The following is a 16,683-nucleotide window of genomic DNA, read 5'->3' on the forward strand; positions in this document are numbered from 1 at the left end:
GATTTTCGGTTTCCCGCCCCGCCCCCCCGAGCCCCCCCCGAGCCCCCCCCGAGCCCCCCCCGCCAAGGCCACCCCCGCACCCCTTGGTGAAAGTTCTCGGGCTGCCATTGGCTGTGGCTGGGGGTGGATCCGGAACCTGTTCGCCGCGGAACCTTCGGCTAGCGGCTGCAGTTGGGCGGGGTGCGTCTTTGTGGCGTGGTTTCCGGGCGGCTCTCCTCCTTTGCATGCGGCTCTGTGTTCTGAGCGGCAGTCAGTCATGGCCCCGCGGGTGTGGCGTCGGCGGACCCTGGAGCGCTGCCTGAGGGAGGTCGGTAAAGCCACCGACCGCCCGGAATGCTTCCTCACGTAAGTGCTCGGAGCCCGGGCTCTGGTGCAGCTCAGGACTCGCGTGGGCGCGGGCTGCGGGCCCCCGGCAAGTGCCAGAGTAGGGGGAAGGCAAAGGGAAGGGGAGATCCCTTTTCCTTAGATTTCAAGTAGTTTACGCTCTCCTAGCCTATCACACTTTTTTAGATGGTTAAGAGCTGTGTAGTGTGGATCTCCCAGTCGTGTGCTGTTGAAATCAAACTAACTGGGTTATTCCTGTTTCGAGGCCTCAGTTGCCGCCCCCCGCCCCCTCCCCCCCCCGCAAGACGCACCGGGTGGATTGCTCTTTTTTCCATGTGCTCCCAGAGCACCCAGTGCTTACTTACTCATCAGACTTAATTGAAAGTATTAACTTGTCGCTTATCTATCCACCCCACGACTTGAGCTTCTCGAGAGTTAAGGCTGTCTTTCGTCTCCCTTCCCAGCACGAGCTCGTGGTATTTTGTTCAAAGACTGTGAAAAGATCTAGGAAATTATGGCTCTCAGATTTATATTTGAAACCCGACCTTGAAGCTCATAGCAACTACAGCCATACACTCTCAGCATCTCAGATTTAGTATATCCAAAATGAACTGTTGGTTCTGTTTGCTCCCTGTCCTCTGCCCTCCCTGAGATCCTTTCCCCATGCTCACCACCTGCCTTCCCTATCACAGTGAGCAGCACCTCTGTCCTTCCAGTCCTTCAGACACGAAACTAAGCTACTTCCTTGATGTCTTCCTTTTTTCTCAATTCTATATCCAGTTATTAGCAAATCCTGTCAGTTAGTTCTCTGAACTATACTATCCTGAATTTGATTATTTCTCACCGTATTCACAGCTGTAATCCCAGCGCAGTTCTGCATCCTTTGCCCGGATGCCTGCATCAGCCTCCTGATCACCCTAATTTCATTCCTTTTCCTCAACAGGCCTTCTTTCCAAAGCATAAATTTAAATCATTTTGCTTCTCTGCTTAAAAACCTTCACTTCTAAAATGACAAACTCTTATGTCTGAGACCTTCACGATCTGTCTCCCACCCACCTCTCTAACCTTCCCTTCTGTCTCCTTCACCGCACTCCAGCCAAGCTGGGCTTTCTGCTCCTCAAACTCAACCAGTGCGTTTCTGTCTTAGGAAATTTGTTCTTGCTGTTTCCCCTGCCTGGAGTACATGTTTCCACAGCTTTGTAAGACTGTCTCCTTATAAATAGGTATCATCTCAGATGTCACATCCTCAGAGAGGTATTCTCTGAGAGAGGTATTCTCTGACCACTCTTATCAAAGCAAGTATTGACCATGGGCTGACTGAATGGAGTGGCCTGTAATATAGCAGAGTTGAGAATTTAAGGTTAAGATTCACTCTCTATCTTTAGGCAAATAGATCTGTCACAGTTTCCCTGTCTAAAATCCAGATAGCAGATTCACAGATACTTGGTTGACACCTTTTATATACTAATGTGGTTCTTTGGCAAGATAATACACTGTTGGGGGCCAGAATCTATACATACTTAAAATTAACATTTCATGTGCAGCAACCTGGATGGACCTAGAGAATATTATGCTTGGTGAAGTCAATCAGACAGACAGAGGAAGACAAATACTGTGTTATCACTTACATGTGGGATCTAAAAAGTAATACAAATGAATGTATATAACAGAACAGAAACAGACTCACAGATATAGAAAACAAAATGGTAGTTACCAGTTGTACGGGGGAGCAAGTTAAGGGTGTTGGATTAAGAAATACCAACTACTATGCATAAAATAGATAAGCAACAAGAATATACTGTATAGCAATGGAATTGTCTTGGCCATTATCTTGAAATAACTTTTAATGGAGTATAATCAGTAAAAATACTGAATCACTGAAACTAATATAATATTGTAAATCAGCCATACTTCAGTTTTTTTAAAATTTGATTTTGCCTAAGAGTTGGGCCTTTTAAAAAAAATTCTGAGTGCTGTGAAATTGTTACCTATAATTATAAATCTAATTTAACTTCTCCCTGCCCCCTTAATAGCATTCAAGATGAACTGGCATCAAAGTTTACTTCTTTAACAAAAGTACTTTATGACTTTAATAAAATACTAGAGAATGACAGGAAACGTGGAAGTCCTTTACAAAGACTGATGATAAATAATTTTGATGATGAGCAGATTTGGCAACAACTGGAATTGCAGAATGAACCAATTTTACGGTACTTCCAGAATGCAGTTAGTGAAGCCATTAAAGATGAAGACATCAGTCTTCTCTCAGAGAATGAGGTGCAAGAGTGTGAAGAGGATGCCTCAGAGATGGAGGCCGGTGGCGAGGAGGACCTAGAACAAGATTTGGAAGAGGAGGAAGAGAAAGTGTCAGACCTGAGTAGTGATGATCCTGAAGAGGATGAGAGAGCTATAAACTCAAGCAAATTGGATCTGAGGAAAAGCCCAGATTTCAGTGATGAGGACTCTGACCTTGACTTTGATATCAGCAAATTGGAACAGCAGAGCAAGGTGCAAAACAAAGTGCCTAGGAAACCAACGGAAAAGTCCATAGTAGATGATAAATTCTTCAAACTCTCTGAAATGGAGAGCTTTTTAGAAAACATAGAAAAGGAAGAGGAACAAAAAGATGATGAAGAGGAGGAGGATATTGATTTTTTTGAAGATGTCGATTCCGATGAAGACAGAGGACTGTTTGGAAGTCAGGATCTTAAGGTAAAGTTTTGGGAGAGGACAGAGCATTCTTTCTGCCTCCTCAAATTAGATGGGGTTCTGTTTCTCCAGAAGAGGATTAAAATACTTCAAAGCTTACCAGGGCATAAGTGAAATATTTAGATCAGTTGAAAAAAAAAGACTGAAAAAATTAAACCAAAGCCATTGTTTCCTTATCACAGAATACTTGTTTTGTAGCTTCAGATCCACAGTCACACATGTTAGAGAGATTCAGAATTTTCCCTCAGACATGGATTTTCATCAAGCACTAGAAAAAAGAGTGAAAGGAAGGCATTTGTGTACTTTATTTAGGCAGGGATATTTTGGAAATAATTGTAGTTAGAAGATTTAGAGAGAGAAGAATATCATGCTCTATCTAATCAGTCATAAATCAATCTATACTGCCATTCAGTTTGTTGTGGTCTAATAGTTCTTAGGGTTTTATGGTAGTGTTTTTAGTTGCCAATTTCTCCTGTACAGTATGCATACACATTTATGCATGATTTAACGTATTTTCCTATCCTTGATTTAAGGTGTTAAAAGTATTTATGTTTTAGTCAGGTAAAAGTTCCAGAAACCTGAAATACAAAGATTTCTTTGATCCAGTTGAAAGTGATGAAGACATAGCAAGTGTCCATGATGATGGTGATGAACTGGCTTCAAGTGAAGAGGAAGAAATTGCTGAAGAAGGAGAAGAAAGCTTTTCTGAGATGTGAGTATTTTGAATCCTTTACACTGTAAGCTGGAGGTACCCCATCCTATTTGTGTACTCCTGGGTGTCAGCTGTGATTGTCCTAAGAATTGGGATTCTCTAAGATCAGAGAGTAGATTCTCTAAGATCAGAGAACCTCAGGATAGCCAGAGGAAAGTCTCCAAATTTGAAGGGACGTCAGAGATAATCTAGTGCAGGTAAGCGTCACTGGCACTAGCACGCAAACCTTTCTTACCAGGAGCTCTGATTTGTTTTTTTGTGTCAGTAAAAATACCCTGTTGTTACTTGGTGAGATAAGTTTGTATTATAGATTGATGAAAAATTTGTTTTCTATGTATTGGACACTTTGTTCTGTTTCACCTAAATCCTTCTGTTCCTTAGTAACTGAATGACTTTAGAAGTTCTAAATATTTAATTGCGTTAAGTCTACAAAAGAAGAACTTTAATTACTAAGTTTGTTTCTTTTTGTTTTTCTATCGGAAAGTGGTGTGTTTCCTTTCATAAGTGTTTTGGTCTTACAGGGATGAAGATAATGACCTTGAAGAAAGTGGAGACAGTAAACAACATAAAGAAACCTTGAAAAGAGTGACCTTTGCTTTGCCAGATGATGAGGAAACTGAAGATACAAATGTCTTAAATGTACAGAAAGACTCTGATGAAGTCAAATCCTCTTTTGAAATAAGACAGGAAAAGGTAATAATTAGGAATTTTAAGGGATTTTTTCATATGCTTGACATGACTGTGGAAATCACAGACTACTAACTAATCTATCCAGTTGTGTTTTTTGTGTTTTTTTGGTGGAACACTTAACCGTCCTTAAAAAAAAAACCAAAACAAAAATCTTGCAGCTGCTTTCTGTAGCACACTGTATAGAGATAACCATGTGGGAAGCAACTGATTTGTAAAAATCAATGCTGCATTTCCCAACCTGTGGCTTTCAATCTGGGGCCCATCTGTAAAACTTGTTTCTTTTCTTTCTCCGTGCTGTCTTTATATCTGGGGCATGTTTTTCCTAAGTAGCTGTCCTGTGAGCCTCTCCTGGTAACTGTTTCACTTGCTCTTAAGGATACTGCCTATCTCAGATGGCTTCTGCAAGTTGCCAAGTAGCCAGAATTTTAACTAATACCATCTCAAACACATCTTCCAAAGTCGATAAAAATTATTTCCTTGTGACAATTTCAGACGAACAAAATGTTATTTGAAAACAATAGATACAGCCTGGCTCCAAATATTTGGCTTTTATCATTTAACTGTCTTAAAATTAGATCACACAGTTCGAAGTGAGACTAGGCAAATAACTAAAGATACCAAGGATATCAAAAGAATCATTTTAAAAAGAGAATCTGGGGGGACTTCCGCGGTGGTTCAGCAGTTGAGACTCCACAGTTCCACTGCAGGGGTTGCGGGTTTGATCCCTGGTTGGGGAACTAAGATCCCACGTGCTGCATGGTGCGGCCAAAAAAAAGAGAATCTGAGTTAAATACATGATTGTCAGATTGTTCCCAGAAGAAAAAGTCTTAACAAAAAAAAAAATTGAAAGAAAATATGAACTTTGTTCTTGAGTTAGTGTCCTTCCCTCCCCACACCCCTGCAAAAAAAAAAAAGAGAAGCAGGTTTAGTTTTACTGGGGAATTATATCAAACCTTCAAGAAGTAGATAATTTAGTTCTGTTTGATCAGTTCCTACATATAAAGAGTAAAGCTTCCAAACTTTTCTTGTGAAGCTATTGTAACATGAATACCCAAACCTGACAAAGGTAACATTAAAACACACACAGTCTCACTTATGAATATTGATGCAAAAATCCAAAATAGCTCAATGAAAGAATAATGCTACCACAACCAGGTGGGCCTCATCCTCTTGATTCAGGATTAGGAAATCTATTAGTTTAATACTTGTTATAATAGGTTAAGGAGAAAAACCATATGGTCACCTCCATATATATCAGAAATGACATTTAATAAAATTCAATATCCATTCCTAATTTTTTTTTAACTTCTAGTGAAATATAAACACATCTAGCCAAAAGGTGCCATCATGTTTAATGGTAGAATTCTAGAAACATCCCTTTAAAATCAAGAATAAAACTATTCCCATTACCACTATTACTATTTCCACTGTTACTTAAGATTCTTATAGAAGTGTTATTTAGCCAGGACAACTACAAAAGAAGATGATAAGAGGTGAGAAGAACTGAAGTGAAAGCATTAATATTTGCAGAGAAAACTAGAAAAACCAAGCAGATGAATTGAAAAGCTATTAGGAAAACTAATTCAGTAGGTAGCTGAAAAGGCTGGCATTTTATACACTGTGAAGTCATTATAGATGCCACGTTTTTAGAAGTAAGAGATAATTTGGATTGTGGGTGTGGAGTCAGGAGGGTCAGGCTCCATCAAATATTGATGTTCTAATAAAAAATTACTTAGTCTTGGAATGCTCTAATAATTAAAATTGATAGTGGCTTGTGAATAAATAGGTCGTTTGACTAGAACAGAGCCCAGAAATATACCCAAATGCTGCTGGGAGAAGTAAGTAAATTATAAACATGGCATTCCAAATCAGTGGGGGAAAGAGGTCATCCACAGCTCCTCATCCCACCTCAGGGGACGGGAATAGGTCACTACTGGCATCATTAAAAGATGGCAAGGGCAAAACAGAATTGTGTTCAGGAACAGTACATTTCTTGCTCTCCCACTATTAAAAATATTAGTTGCTTTTACTCGACTATAAGTCTAGTTTTCTTCTGTAAACATGTAGTAACTCTTTTTGTCTTTCAGATGAATGAAAAAATTGCATCTTTGGAAAAACAGTTGTTGGAAAAGAAACCTTGGCAACTTCAAGGGGAAGTGACAGCACAGAAGCGGCCCGAGAACAGCCTCCTAGAAGAGACCCTGCACTTTGACCACGCCATCCGTATGGGTGCGTGTGGCCACTGGGCTCCTGCAACTGTTCGTGTCTGTGCCTTTTCTATGGTTCTCATAGATTTGGAGTAATATTTCTTTTCCCCAAACTTTATTTTAAAAACTTGTAAACATATAGAAAAGTTGAAAAAATAGTACAGTGGACATATGTATGCCATTCAGCTGGATTCACCAGTTGTTAAGTTTTGGCCATATTTGCTTTCTCCCCCCATTTATGTGTGTGACTGTGTGTGTGCACTTTTTTTCCCGAGTCATTTGAAAGTAAGTAGCCAATATCATGACACTTTAGTCCTGAGTACTTTTATTTTTTTCTAAGAACTAAGACATTCCCCTGTACAGCCACAATACCATTAATCCACCCAAGAATTACTAATATACTAGTGATGCCTAATGTATAGTCCATAATCACTCCTGCTAGTGATCTGCTTACAGTGCCTGCTGTCATTGTCCAGTGATTAAATTGTGATTCCAGCCAGAACTCTGATTGTCTCATTGAATTCTTTCTTGTACCTGTTAAGTCAAAATGAATTTCTATTTTATTTAGTGCTAGAGAATGGAAAAGAGGGGGCAAGTCCCCAAGTGCATGGGTTAAAAGTGTTAGCATTTGCTACCGTATGTATTTTTGTAGTTTTGTGGTTCTCAAATTGCAGGGAGCATCAGAAAGGCTAGTTAAAACACATAGAGGTATCCCTTTTTCTTCCTCACTTTCTGATTTAGGAGATGTGGGGTGGGCCCAAGAATTCGCATTTCTAACATTCCCAGATGGGGGTGATGCTGCGGTCCAAGGACCACCCTTTTCGAACCACTGCTTAGTTTCTGTATACCTAATGAGTACATGTCCTGTTTCCTTTAGCACCTGTGATCACAGAGGAAACCACTGTTCAACTAGAAGATATCATTAAGCAGAGGATAAAAGATCAGGTCAGTAAGAATGAAATTTAACTTAATTCAAAATTCACTGAAATGTTTAGAAATACGTAAGAATATTTTGGGAGTAGGAATAACACTCTTTATTTTCATAGAATATTTGTTCTATCAGTTCTTCATTTAAAAGCCCTAAGTCTACACCAGAAGTGTCCTTGGCCTTTGTTGTGTGAGGCACTGCCATCACACAACAAAGACAGGTGTCGTGCCTGAGGAGAATGGGGTGACCAAAGAGTTTTTGTTTAAAACTTGATCTTATTTTGTAAACTTAGAGTAAAACTTGGGTACATGACACGTGCACCAAGAGATGGCTTCTTTTTTTTTTTAATATTTATTTATGTATTTGGCTGCGTTGGGTCTTAGTTGTGGCATGCAGGATCTAGTTCCCTACACAGGGATTGAACCCGGGCCCCCTGCGTTGGGAGCGAGAAGTCTTAACCACTGGACCACGAGGGAAGTCCCGAGATGGCTTTATAACATGTTTGTTTGTTTAAAATCGGAAGGGTTTGAAGGATGGGGACTGTATGCAGAAAATCTTTAAATTTGAAATGAAGCAAACTCTTGTCTTGACTGTTGAGCAAACCACGATGAGGAATTGTGGAGTTCAAGTTGGTAACCAGGAGAGAGACATATTTAAAACAAAAAAGGGTACTTGAGTGATGCCCTTTCTGCATAATACTTACTGTGAATTGAGTAGTCATTTCAAATGGTGAAAATGAGTTCCTTTTTGCTGCAGTTTGCTTTTGCTTACTCTGGAAAGATAATATTCCAACGGAGGATTCTTTTTTTTTAATTAATTAATTTATTTATTTTTGGCTGCGTTGGGTCTTTGTTGCAGCACACGGGCTTCTCACTGCGGTGTTGCTTTAATTCCCTTGTTGTGGAGCACGGGCTCTAGGCGTGCGGGCTTCAGTACTTGTGTCGTACGGGCTTAGTTCCTCTGTGGCACGTGGGTTCTTCCCAGACCAGGGATTGAACCCATGTCCCCTGCATTGACAGGTGGATTCTTTTTTTTTTTTTTAATTTATTTTATTATTTATTTATTTATTTTTGGCTGTGTTGGGTCTTCATTGCTGCACGCGGGTTTTCTCTAGTTGCGGCGAGCTGGGGCTTCTCTTCATTGCGGTGGCTTCTCTTGTTGTGGAGCACAGCTCTATCTAAGCCAGCGGGCTTCAGTAGTTTGGGCACGTGGGCTCAGTAGTTGTGGCGCACGGGCTTAGTTGATCTGCAGCATGTGGGATCTTCCCTGACCAGGGGTTGAACCTGTGTCCTGGCAGGCGGATTCTTAACCACTGCACCACCAGGGAAGTCCCTCCAGAGGAAGATTCTTAAGGGAGCCTAGAAAGAAGTTACAGATTTTATCTGTCAATTTGTGTTCTGTGTGTCTTTCATATTTTAGGCTTGGGATGATGTCGTACGTAAAGAAAAACCTAAAGAGGATGCATATGAGTATAAAAAGCGTTTAACACTGGACCATGAAAAGAGTAAATTGAGCCTTGCTGAAATTTATGAACAGGAGTACATCAAACTCAACCAGGTAAGGACAGTGCTAAGGCGAAGCCGTTGTCATTCAGGGAGGAGAGGTGGAGAACCACCTCTGCAGGTTCTACCTGCTCGTCGAACTGTGTGAAATACCGAAGTCTTGACCTTTGGGGTCACCCTGTGTAGTGTGAGACAGAGCGTGCTAGGAGTAGAGGGGCTGCAGCCTTCCCACTGAGTGTCGGGGGCAGAGGGGGTTTGGTTTGCAGTTACTCAGTGGTCACCTGCTACTTTCACAGCTAATTATTAACTGTCCAGCAATTATGCTACAATTTAAAAACCATTTCTCATTTGTACTTTAGAAGTTGTTGATAAATTTTATAAGATTATTTGTGGATTCCTTCATGTATTTAGGTCTGGTGAGTTTTTGGTGGTTTCTTTTTACTTAGAGTGTTAAAAAAATACTTTTAGTTAAATAGGACAAAGTCATATTTCCAAAAATGTTGTATTCCCAATATAACAAATTGAATTACTCCTTCACACCTGATTTGCTGGGAATGTGGTCAGTATGTGCCTGGGGATGAGGTGGCATTTTTATCCTGCAAGAGCATTTAAGATTCCATCCAGATTTTGTTAATTAATGCCATTTAGGCAGCAACAGCAGATAGGGCCCTAATGCCGCTGTGAAGCTGAAGAACTGGAAGGATTTGAATTAAAATTTTTCCCGGCTGCCTTGCCACCCAAGGTGGTAGTTGAAGGGAGATGTGTACAACCTCAGTCAATGCTTAGTGAAAATCCAGCTACTATGTGGAAATTCAGTAAATACAGGAAGTATTTAGTAACCATGAGAGGTAAAAATGAAATTATGTAGCTCGTATCAGGTCTTTAAGTGATAGTTTTATTTCTGTCTTGGACATCAGCAGCCAGTTCACAAGTTTCTGAGTGTGGACTCAATTTAGGCTAATCCTAGACTCATTCATTCCATTAAGAGTTTGGCAAGGATGATCTGAATTTCCTGAAGTTTGGCAGCTGCCCTGGAGGGAATAAGCAGAGTGCTGATAAACAGCATGTGAATGAACCTTAACCCTTAGGTCTGTGTGTGTCAGGAAGATGCTGGATGTCAGATGCATTGTTTCACAGATATAACCTGGGATGAGGGCAAAGGACATGGTTAGGATTTTAAAACGTGTTAAGTTTAAGGAGTAAAAAGCAGTAGTATGTGCTTGGACATGGCTGGAAGGGGGCACTGACAGACACTGGACACACAGACCTGGGTGTGTCTCTGGCATTAGGGTAACCGGGGTAAAGAGCCAGTTGCTTCCCAGTGGTGAGTGGTAGTGGTGGTAGTGGTTTTTCGTGGGTTCATCAATAAGTAACCAAACAAAAACTTTTGGCCTCTTAGAATAGCATTTTGGGCATGGGGAAAGAGAAGTGTGAAATTTACCTTTTCTTAGTGGAAAGAAAACTGCTCTCAGTTTTTTCCAATGTGATTTAATCAGAAAAACCTTTAACAAATTACATATACATTTGTCCCTGCAATCCAAATGAATATTTGGATAATTTTACAAAATCTTCATTAACTCCTTAGTTTTGTTTTTTGCTTTGTTTCTTATTTTTAATTGAGTTGAGATTCACATAACAAATTAACCATTTTAAAGAGAGCAGTTCAGGGGCATTCATGGTGTCGTGCAACCACTACCTGTATCTAATTCAAAAACATTTTCGTCACCCCGAAATGAAACCCCACACCCACTAAGCAGTTACCCAGCCACCCCTCCCCTGACAGCCACCAATCTGCATTCAGTCTCTGTGGATTTACTTACACTAGATATTTCATGTAAATGGAGTCATACAACATGTGACCTTTTATGTGTGATGCCTTTTATTTAGCTTAATGTTTCAGGTTTGTGATGTGTCCGTAATTTATCCCCTTTTTTGTAGCTGAATAGTATTCTGTTGTGTGTGTACCACGATTTACTGATCCAGTCACCAGTTGGTGAGCATTTGGGCTGTTTCTGCCTTTCGTGAATAATGCAGCCAGGGACATGTGTGTCCATGTACTTGTTTGAGTACCTGCTTTAATTCCCTTGGGCATATACCTAAAAGTGGAATTGCTGCTCCTATGGTGATTCTCTGTTTAACTTTTGGAGGCACTGCCAGACTCGTCTCCACTGTGCCTGCACCATTTTACGTTCCCACCAACACTGCCTAAGGGTTCTGGTCCTTCCACAACCTGGCCAATACTTGTTATTTTCTGTTTTGTTTCTTTTTAAATAGCCATCCTAGTGGGAGTAGTTTAGTTACTGACAGAAGTAAACATAAAGGGAACTAAATTGTATGTTCTAAATGTTAGTGGTATAGTTGCCACAGCTTCTCAAGTGCACGTCATGTTTCTTCTTGGGTGGGTGCTAGCGCCGCCCTGGTATTGGTGACTTTGATCTTGCCTTGGAATGTTTCTTTGGAGCTGAAACCTGGTGACGAGAAACTGGTGATACCCTTATTGGCCTTGAGTGTTTTGTCCTGTGATGCCTGTGTCGCTGCTTAGTCTGATAACGTTGAACTTATTTCCTAAGCAAAAAACAGCAGAGGAAGAAAATCCAGAGCACGTAGAAATTCAGAAGATGATGGATTCCCTCTTCTTAAAATTGGATGCCCTCTCAAACTTCCATTTCATCCCTAAACCGGTAAGTGTGTTTACATCTCAGTGAACAGAGCAGATGTGATTGTAATTCCTCTTTGAGCTTTTGTGAGACTCGTGCTTTATTTGGTTTCAGGATACAAACCTGCAGGAATTCCCCATAAATTACAGGCAGGGCCTCCCATGAGGAAGGCTCGTGTCTGGTCCCATGACAGTTCTGGCTCCGCCCTGCTGGTCTCTGCCAGACCCTTGGCCTTAGCCACGGGGTCTCCTCAGTTCCCACCCTTCTTCCTTGTCTGGTCTCTGGTTGCTTGTGTGATGGTCTTGGGAGCGTGTGTGGTGTCTGTACCTGGCATTTATTGAGCACCTACCACCTGTCAGATTAGGTCCATCATGTCCACTAACTCTTAACCCACAGAACCTGAGGCAAATACTACTCCTTCCACTTTGCAGGTGAGGACAGCAAGGCTTCGGGGTGGGAGGTGAGCCCTAACTCCTGGGCCCTTGCTCTCCCCACTGCATGCTGTTCCCCCTCTGCCTCTGCGACTCCCGCCCAGACAGCTCAGTGCCCATCTGTTCTGCAGCTCCCTCCTGCTCACCAACTTCTGTGAGCCTGCAAAACATGCTGCACCAGCCTTCTGGTACTTGCTCGCTTGGTGCCCCCTGGGGTCACTTGTGTTGTCTGGAAGTGGGATGTCAAGCATCAAGGGCTAGTCCAGAGTCAGAGACCCGAGTCTGTCTGCCCCTCAGTGGCTTCGTGATGTAGGCAAATTGCCTAAGGTTCTGTCTGTACAGAGGAGGTGGTAACCTCCGAGGTCCTTTCCGATCCCTTGATGGTCAGGTAACTTTTCCTGTGTGAGTATTTGGTCATCACCTGCTTCTTTGTTTTTGTTTAATCTTGGTGTCCTTTCCATGATGGTACATTTTTGGTGGTGGGGCCCATCTTGAGAGTCTCAGAGTGCTTGGTCTGATGACCGTGTATAGTGAGCAGGTGAAGAGAGGAGAGGGATGTCTCCACCTTCTCAGCCAGCAGGTCCTGCTGTGGAAAGGTCTTACTCATGTGGAAAATGCGATCCCTTCCCTCCTTACAAGACCCCGCGGGACGTGACTCCTTCTCATCCCTCTGGTCCTCGTGGTTTGCTCCCCAGCCACCCTGGTCTCCTTCCTTCCCTCCGGGCTCCTCCATCTGTAGGGTCTCAGGTTTGACACCTCCTCTTCCCGCGTCTGTCTCTGCCCTTCTCCCTCATAGCCCCGTGGCACAGGTGCGCTCATTGGTGGATGGTTCATTGCTCACTACTTGTCTTCAAGCCCCACAGTTGTGTGTTTTTTTTGTTTTTTGTTTTTCCGGTATGCGGGCCTCTCACTGTTGTGGCCTCTCCTGTTGCGGAGCACAGGCTCTGGACGCACAGGCTCAGCGGCCATGGCTCACAGGCCCAGCCGCTCCGCGGCATGTGGGATCCTCCCAGACCAGGGCACGAACCCGTGTCCCCTGCATCGGCAGGCAGACTCTCAACCACTGCGCCACCAGGGAAGCCCACAGTTGTGTTTTTTTTTGCGGCTGTGTTTGTCACACCAGCCTGGAGCCGGCTATGGGGAAGCCCTCAGACATTCCTTGGAATCTTGGGCCACAGTATAAGAGCCTTTCTTATTTCCTTGTCAGAAATGTCATTTCTGGTCTAGCTTCCTCTTGATATTGCTTTTTTCGTATTCAGGTTGGTATTTCACAAGTCATCTCCATGACTGTTAACCAGTCATCAGTTTCTATTATTTTTTGGGTCGTCTCCATTTTCTCCATATTTATCTTTAAATTGTAGAATGGAACACAGTGCTCCTAATAAATAAATGAACAGTGGTCCAGGGGAAGAGATGATTTCTTTCACATTCTGACATTCTTCTCTTATTTAGAGTCCAGGACCCTGTTGTCTTCAGGGCTTGTTTTTCTTCCTTATGAAGGATCCTGGGGTGCATATCTGCCTAGTTAACTGGAACGTGGGCAGGACTGTGATAGGAAATGCGCTTGTGAGGTGGACAGCGCTGTGCTTTGGGACAGAGCCCTGTCTCCTGGGGCTCAGTCTCGTGTTCGCTCAGGACACCTACTCTTTCCCACTTTATCCTTTACTCCACTGCGGACCCCGTTGCCCCTGCATCAAGATGAGCAGGACTAGTGTACAGAGCAGTACTGGAAGTCTTCATGACCATTGTCCTTTTACTACCGTGAGTGGGATGCAACCATTGTAATTTCTGAATCCCTTGGGCAGTTCTTTCAAGAATAAAAAAAAAAAAACTAAACGACAAACAAATGGCCCTTCAGTTAGTGTTGCATTCTTTCCTCCTGTTTTTATAATTTGTAGGTTGTGTTTATTTCAGTACTGTCTTCATTTTCCAAAACAACTTAGTATCATTTCATATTTCTCTTTGTAACATCTGTTTTTAGTTGCTGGAACATGTTGTTCCAATAAGCACCTTTCCTTGCAGCTTTTTCCATGTATTTCTTATAGTGAGCTTTTTTCCTATACCCAAAGGCAAGATAACACAGACACTGTTAAACGGTGGATAGGATTGTTTGAGAATATACACCTACATGGCAGGTGGAATTTACTAACAGATGAAAGACCGTGTGTTTGAATATGGCAGACATGTCCTGCAAAAGTATAGAAATAATCTCCATGAAGTATTGTATGTATTATACTTCAGTAGGTTCACAATTTAAATATTTTATGTGAGGACCACTTCTGACTTCCTGTTAAGTGTGTTGTCTCTTTTCTAGCCTGTTCCAGAGATTAAAGTTGTGTCGAATCTGCCAGCCGTCACCATGGAGGAGGTCGCCCCAGTGAGTGTCAGCGATGCAGCCCTCCTGGCCCCAGAGGAAGTCAAGGTGAGAAGCCAGTGTTGAAGCTTTAAATATCTGTTTATAAGTTGGTCGTTTATAGTCAGATCTCCATTTAAGCTTGTTTTCCTTGAGCTTGTAGTCTTTATTCTAACATATCTCAGCAGTTTCCAAGTATAATCAAATTAATAATATAGAATATTCAAATACGAGTCTTCTGTAATCAGGTATTATTATGAGATACAGATTGAGAAATATTATAAAAGCTAATTGTAAATATCCAACATCAGTATCTCGTTATAATTCAGTTTGAAGATTAGAAGTTTGGGGTTAATTAGATGTTAGCTTAGGTGTTAGGTTTAAAACAAACTGCATATATTTAGCAATCCTTTGATATTAATCAGCATTTCCCCCTTTGTGTTGTTTCCATGTAATGCTTATCAGTAATAGCATTTGGATCTTGGAAGGAGTTGGACATACCACATGCAGGCTGTCCCTGCCTTGTGAGCATGGGAGCTCTTGCCTTACACAGTAATGGTGGCTTCTGCCGGGGCCTCGGCCTCCTGGCGCCTGGCAGCACGGCCCTCCTTTTTTGTGCTCATTTGCTTTGCTCCACCCACACTCACCCCTTCAGAGCCCCTGCCACCTCTGCTAGGCTGGGCTGGCAGCAGAAGAGAAAAGGGAGGAAATGGACCCTCACCAGCTAGGTTTCCTGCCGTCAGCCCCCCATGGCTGCCAGCAGCTCAGAGCTGGGCTGCTGCGGGCAGGTCACTGCAGCCCCGGCTGGGGTCTCCGTGCTTCTCCAGGAGGGACAGCCTGACACCCCTGCTCTCCAGGCTGCCTTTGTGAAGGAGTGTTGGGACTGAACAGTCACCGTCAAGAGAACGCATCCCGGGTCTTAGAGAGCTGAGTGACCAGAGCCCTTCAGAGTGTAGGCGGGGATGCTCTGCTTCTCACACTTGGCCGTCGGTGTACAGCCCATCAGCCACATTCCATGGAGCTGCTTCTCTTCTAATTTCCTGAGTTGTTAGTTTAGATTAACGTGTGTGTTTGTGGTTGTTTTTCAATAGGAGAAAAATAAAGCTGGAGATACAAAAACAGCTGCTGAGAAAACAGCTACAGACAAGAAACGAGAAAGGAGGAAAAAGAAATATCAAAAGCATTTGAAAATAAAGGAGAAAGAAAAGCGGAGAAGACTTCTTGAAAAGAGCAACCCAGACCGAGCAGGGAAATACACCAAAGCAGTAGCTTCCGAGAAGTTAAAACAGCTAACCAAGACAGGCAAAGCTTCACTGTTAAAGGTGAGGATGGGGCAGGAAAGCTGCTGGAGGGGGAAGGGGGAGCGGATGGCAAGCTTTAGGTGATCTGGGTGGCGGAGTAACCGAGCCAGCCACCGCTGCCCACCTGTGGAGGGGAGGGGACGGGAGAGGCCGTGGGGACTGGCCGGGTTTCTAATGCAGGGTCCTCACGGTCACCTGACATTGTGAGACCATTGTTGCAGCGCAAAATGTATATAATATCTCTGTACTAACTGATGTAAGTTTTCATAATCTTGTCTAGTTCTTTTTCATATTTATACTTTGATGCCCAGTTCTAATCCTTTGGTTTTTTTCATCTTTAAGCACATCTTACAACATGAACTTGTATTATTTTTAATTGCAGGATGAAGGTAAAGACAAAGCCTTAAAATCATCACAAGCATTCTTTTCTAAATTACAAGATCAAGTAAAAATGCAAATAAATGATGCAAAGAGAACGGGGAAGAAAAAGGAGAAAAAACAGGATATTTCTGTTCATAAATTAAAGCTGTAATAGATTTTGCATATAATGTAAATAGTAACACGTAAGCTTATATTCTGTCATTGTTCTGTTTTGTAATAAAATTTTTGAGAACTTTTCTTTGCATGGACGGCAGATGTTTGAGAAGAGCAAGCCTTCATCTGGGTATGTGGTGGGACCTCTCTTCCCAGACCCTCCCCACAGTGTGCCCGCCCCAGGCCCAGCTGGTGAGGGGGCAGGCCTGCATGCTGGGAACCCCATCACAGCCAGCTGTCCACAGCAGAGGTCCTCACGTGTCTTCAAGAGGCCTTGATTTTCTTCTCCCACTGCCCTGTCATCCTTTCACAGAACAGTGGGATTTCCATGCGTG

General features: G+C 42.6%; 1 protein-coding gene across 1 annotated transcript; it reads left to right on the forward strand.

Annotated features, from left to right (window-relative positions):
• The first annotated feature begins 190 nt into the window (after positions 1-190).
• On the forward strand, positions 191-16,414 carry MPHOSPH10 (M-phase phosphoprotein 10). The gene is made up of 11 exons (XM_082617850.1): positions 191-345; positions 2,358-3,036; positions 3,591-3,745; positions 4,267-4,438; positions 6,523-6,664; positions 7,520-7,587; positions 8,990-9,127; positions 11,643-11,753; positions 14,475-14,582; positions 15,605-15,835; positions 16,197-16,414. Exons 1-11 carry the CDS (start codon positions 257-259, stop codon positions 16,344-16,346), a joined length of 2,043 nt encoding a protein of 680 aa, XP_082473976.1. The 5' UTR covers positions 191-256; the 3' UTR covers positions 16,347-16,414.
• Positions 16,415-16,683: the final 269 nt, after the last annotated feature.

This window comes from Mesoplodon mirus (genome assembly GCF_964341445.2).
Source record: "Mesoplodon mirus genome assembly, chromosome: 4".
Lineage (NCBI taxonomy): Eukaryota > Metazoa > Chordata > Mammalia > Artiodactyla > Ziphiidae > Mesoplodon > Mesoplodon mirus.

What these genes read in the sequence shown, in the direction of transcription:
- MPHOSPH10 (XM_082617850.1), top strand. Translation starts at nt 257, where the DNA reads ATGGCCCCGCGGGTGTGGCGTCGGCGGACCCTGGAGCGCTGCCTGAGG. An exon ending in AGCAGAGGATAAAAGATCAG is followed by an intron (nt 7,588 to 8,989) that starts GTCAGTAAGAAT and finishes TTCATATTTTAG; the next exon opens with GCTTGGGATGATGTCGTACG. An exon ending in GCAAAGCTTCACTGTTAAAG is followed by an intron (nt 15,836 to 16,196) that starts GTGAGGATGGGG and finishes TTTTAATTGCAG; the next exon opens with GATGAAGGTAAAGACAAAGC.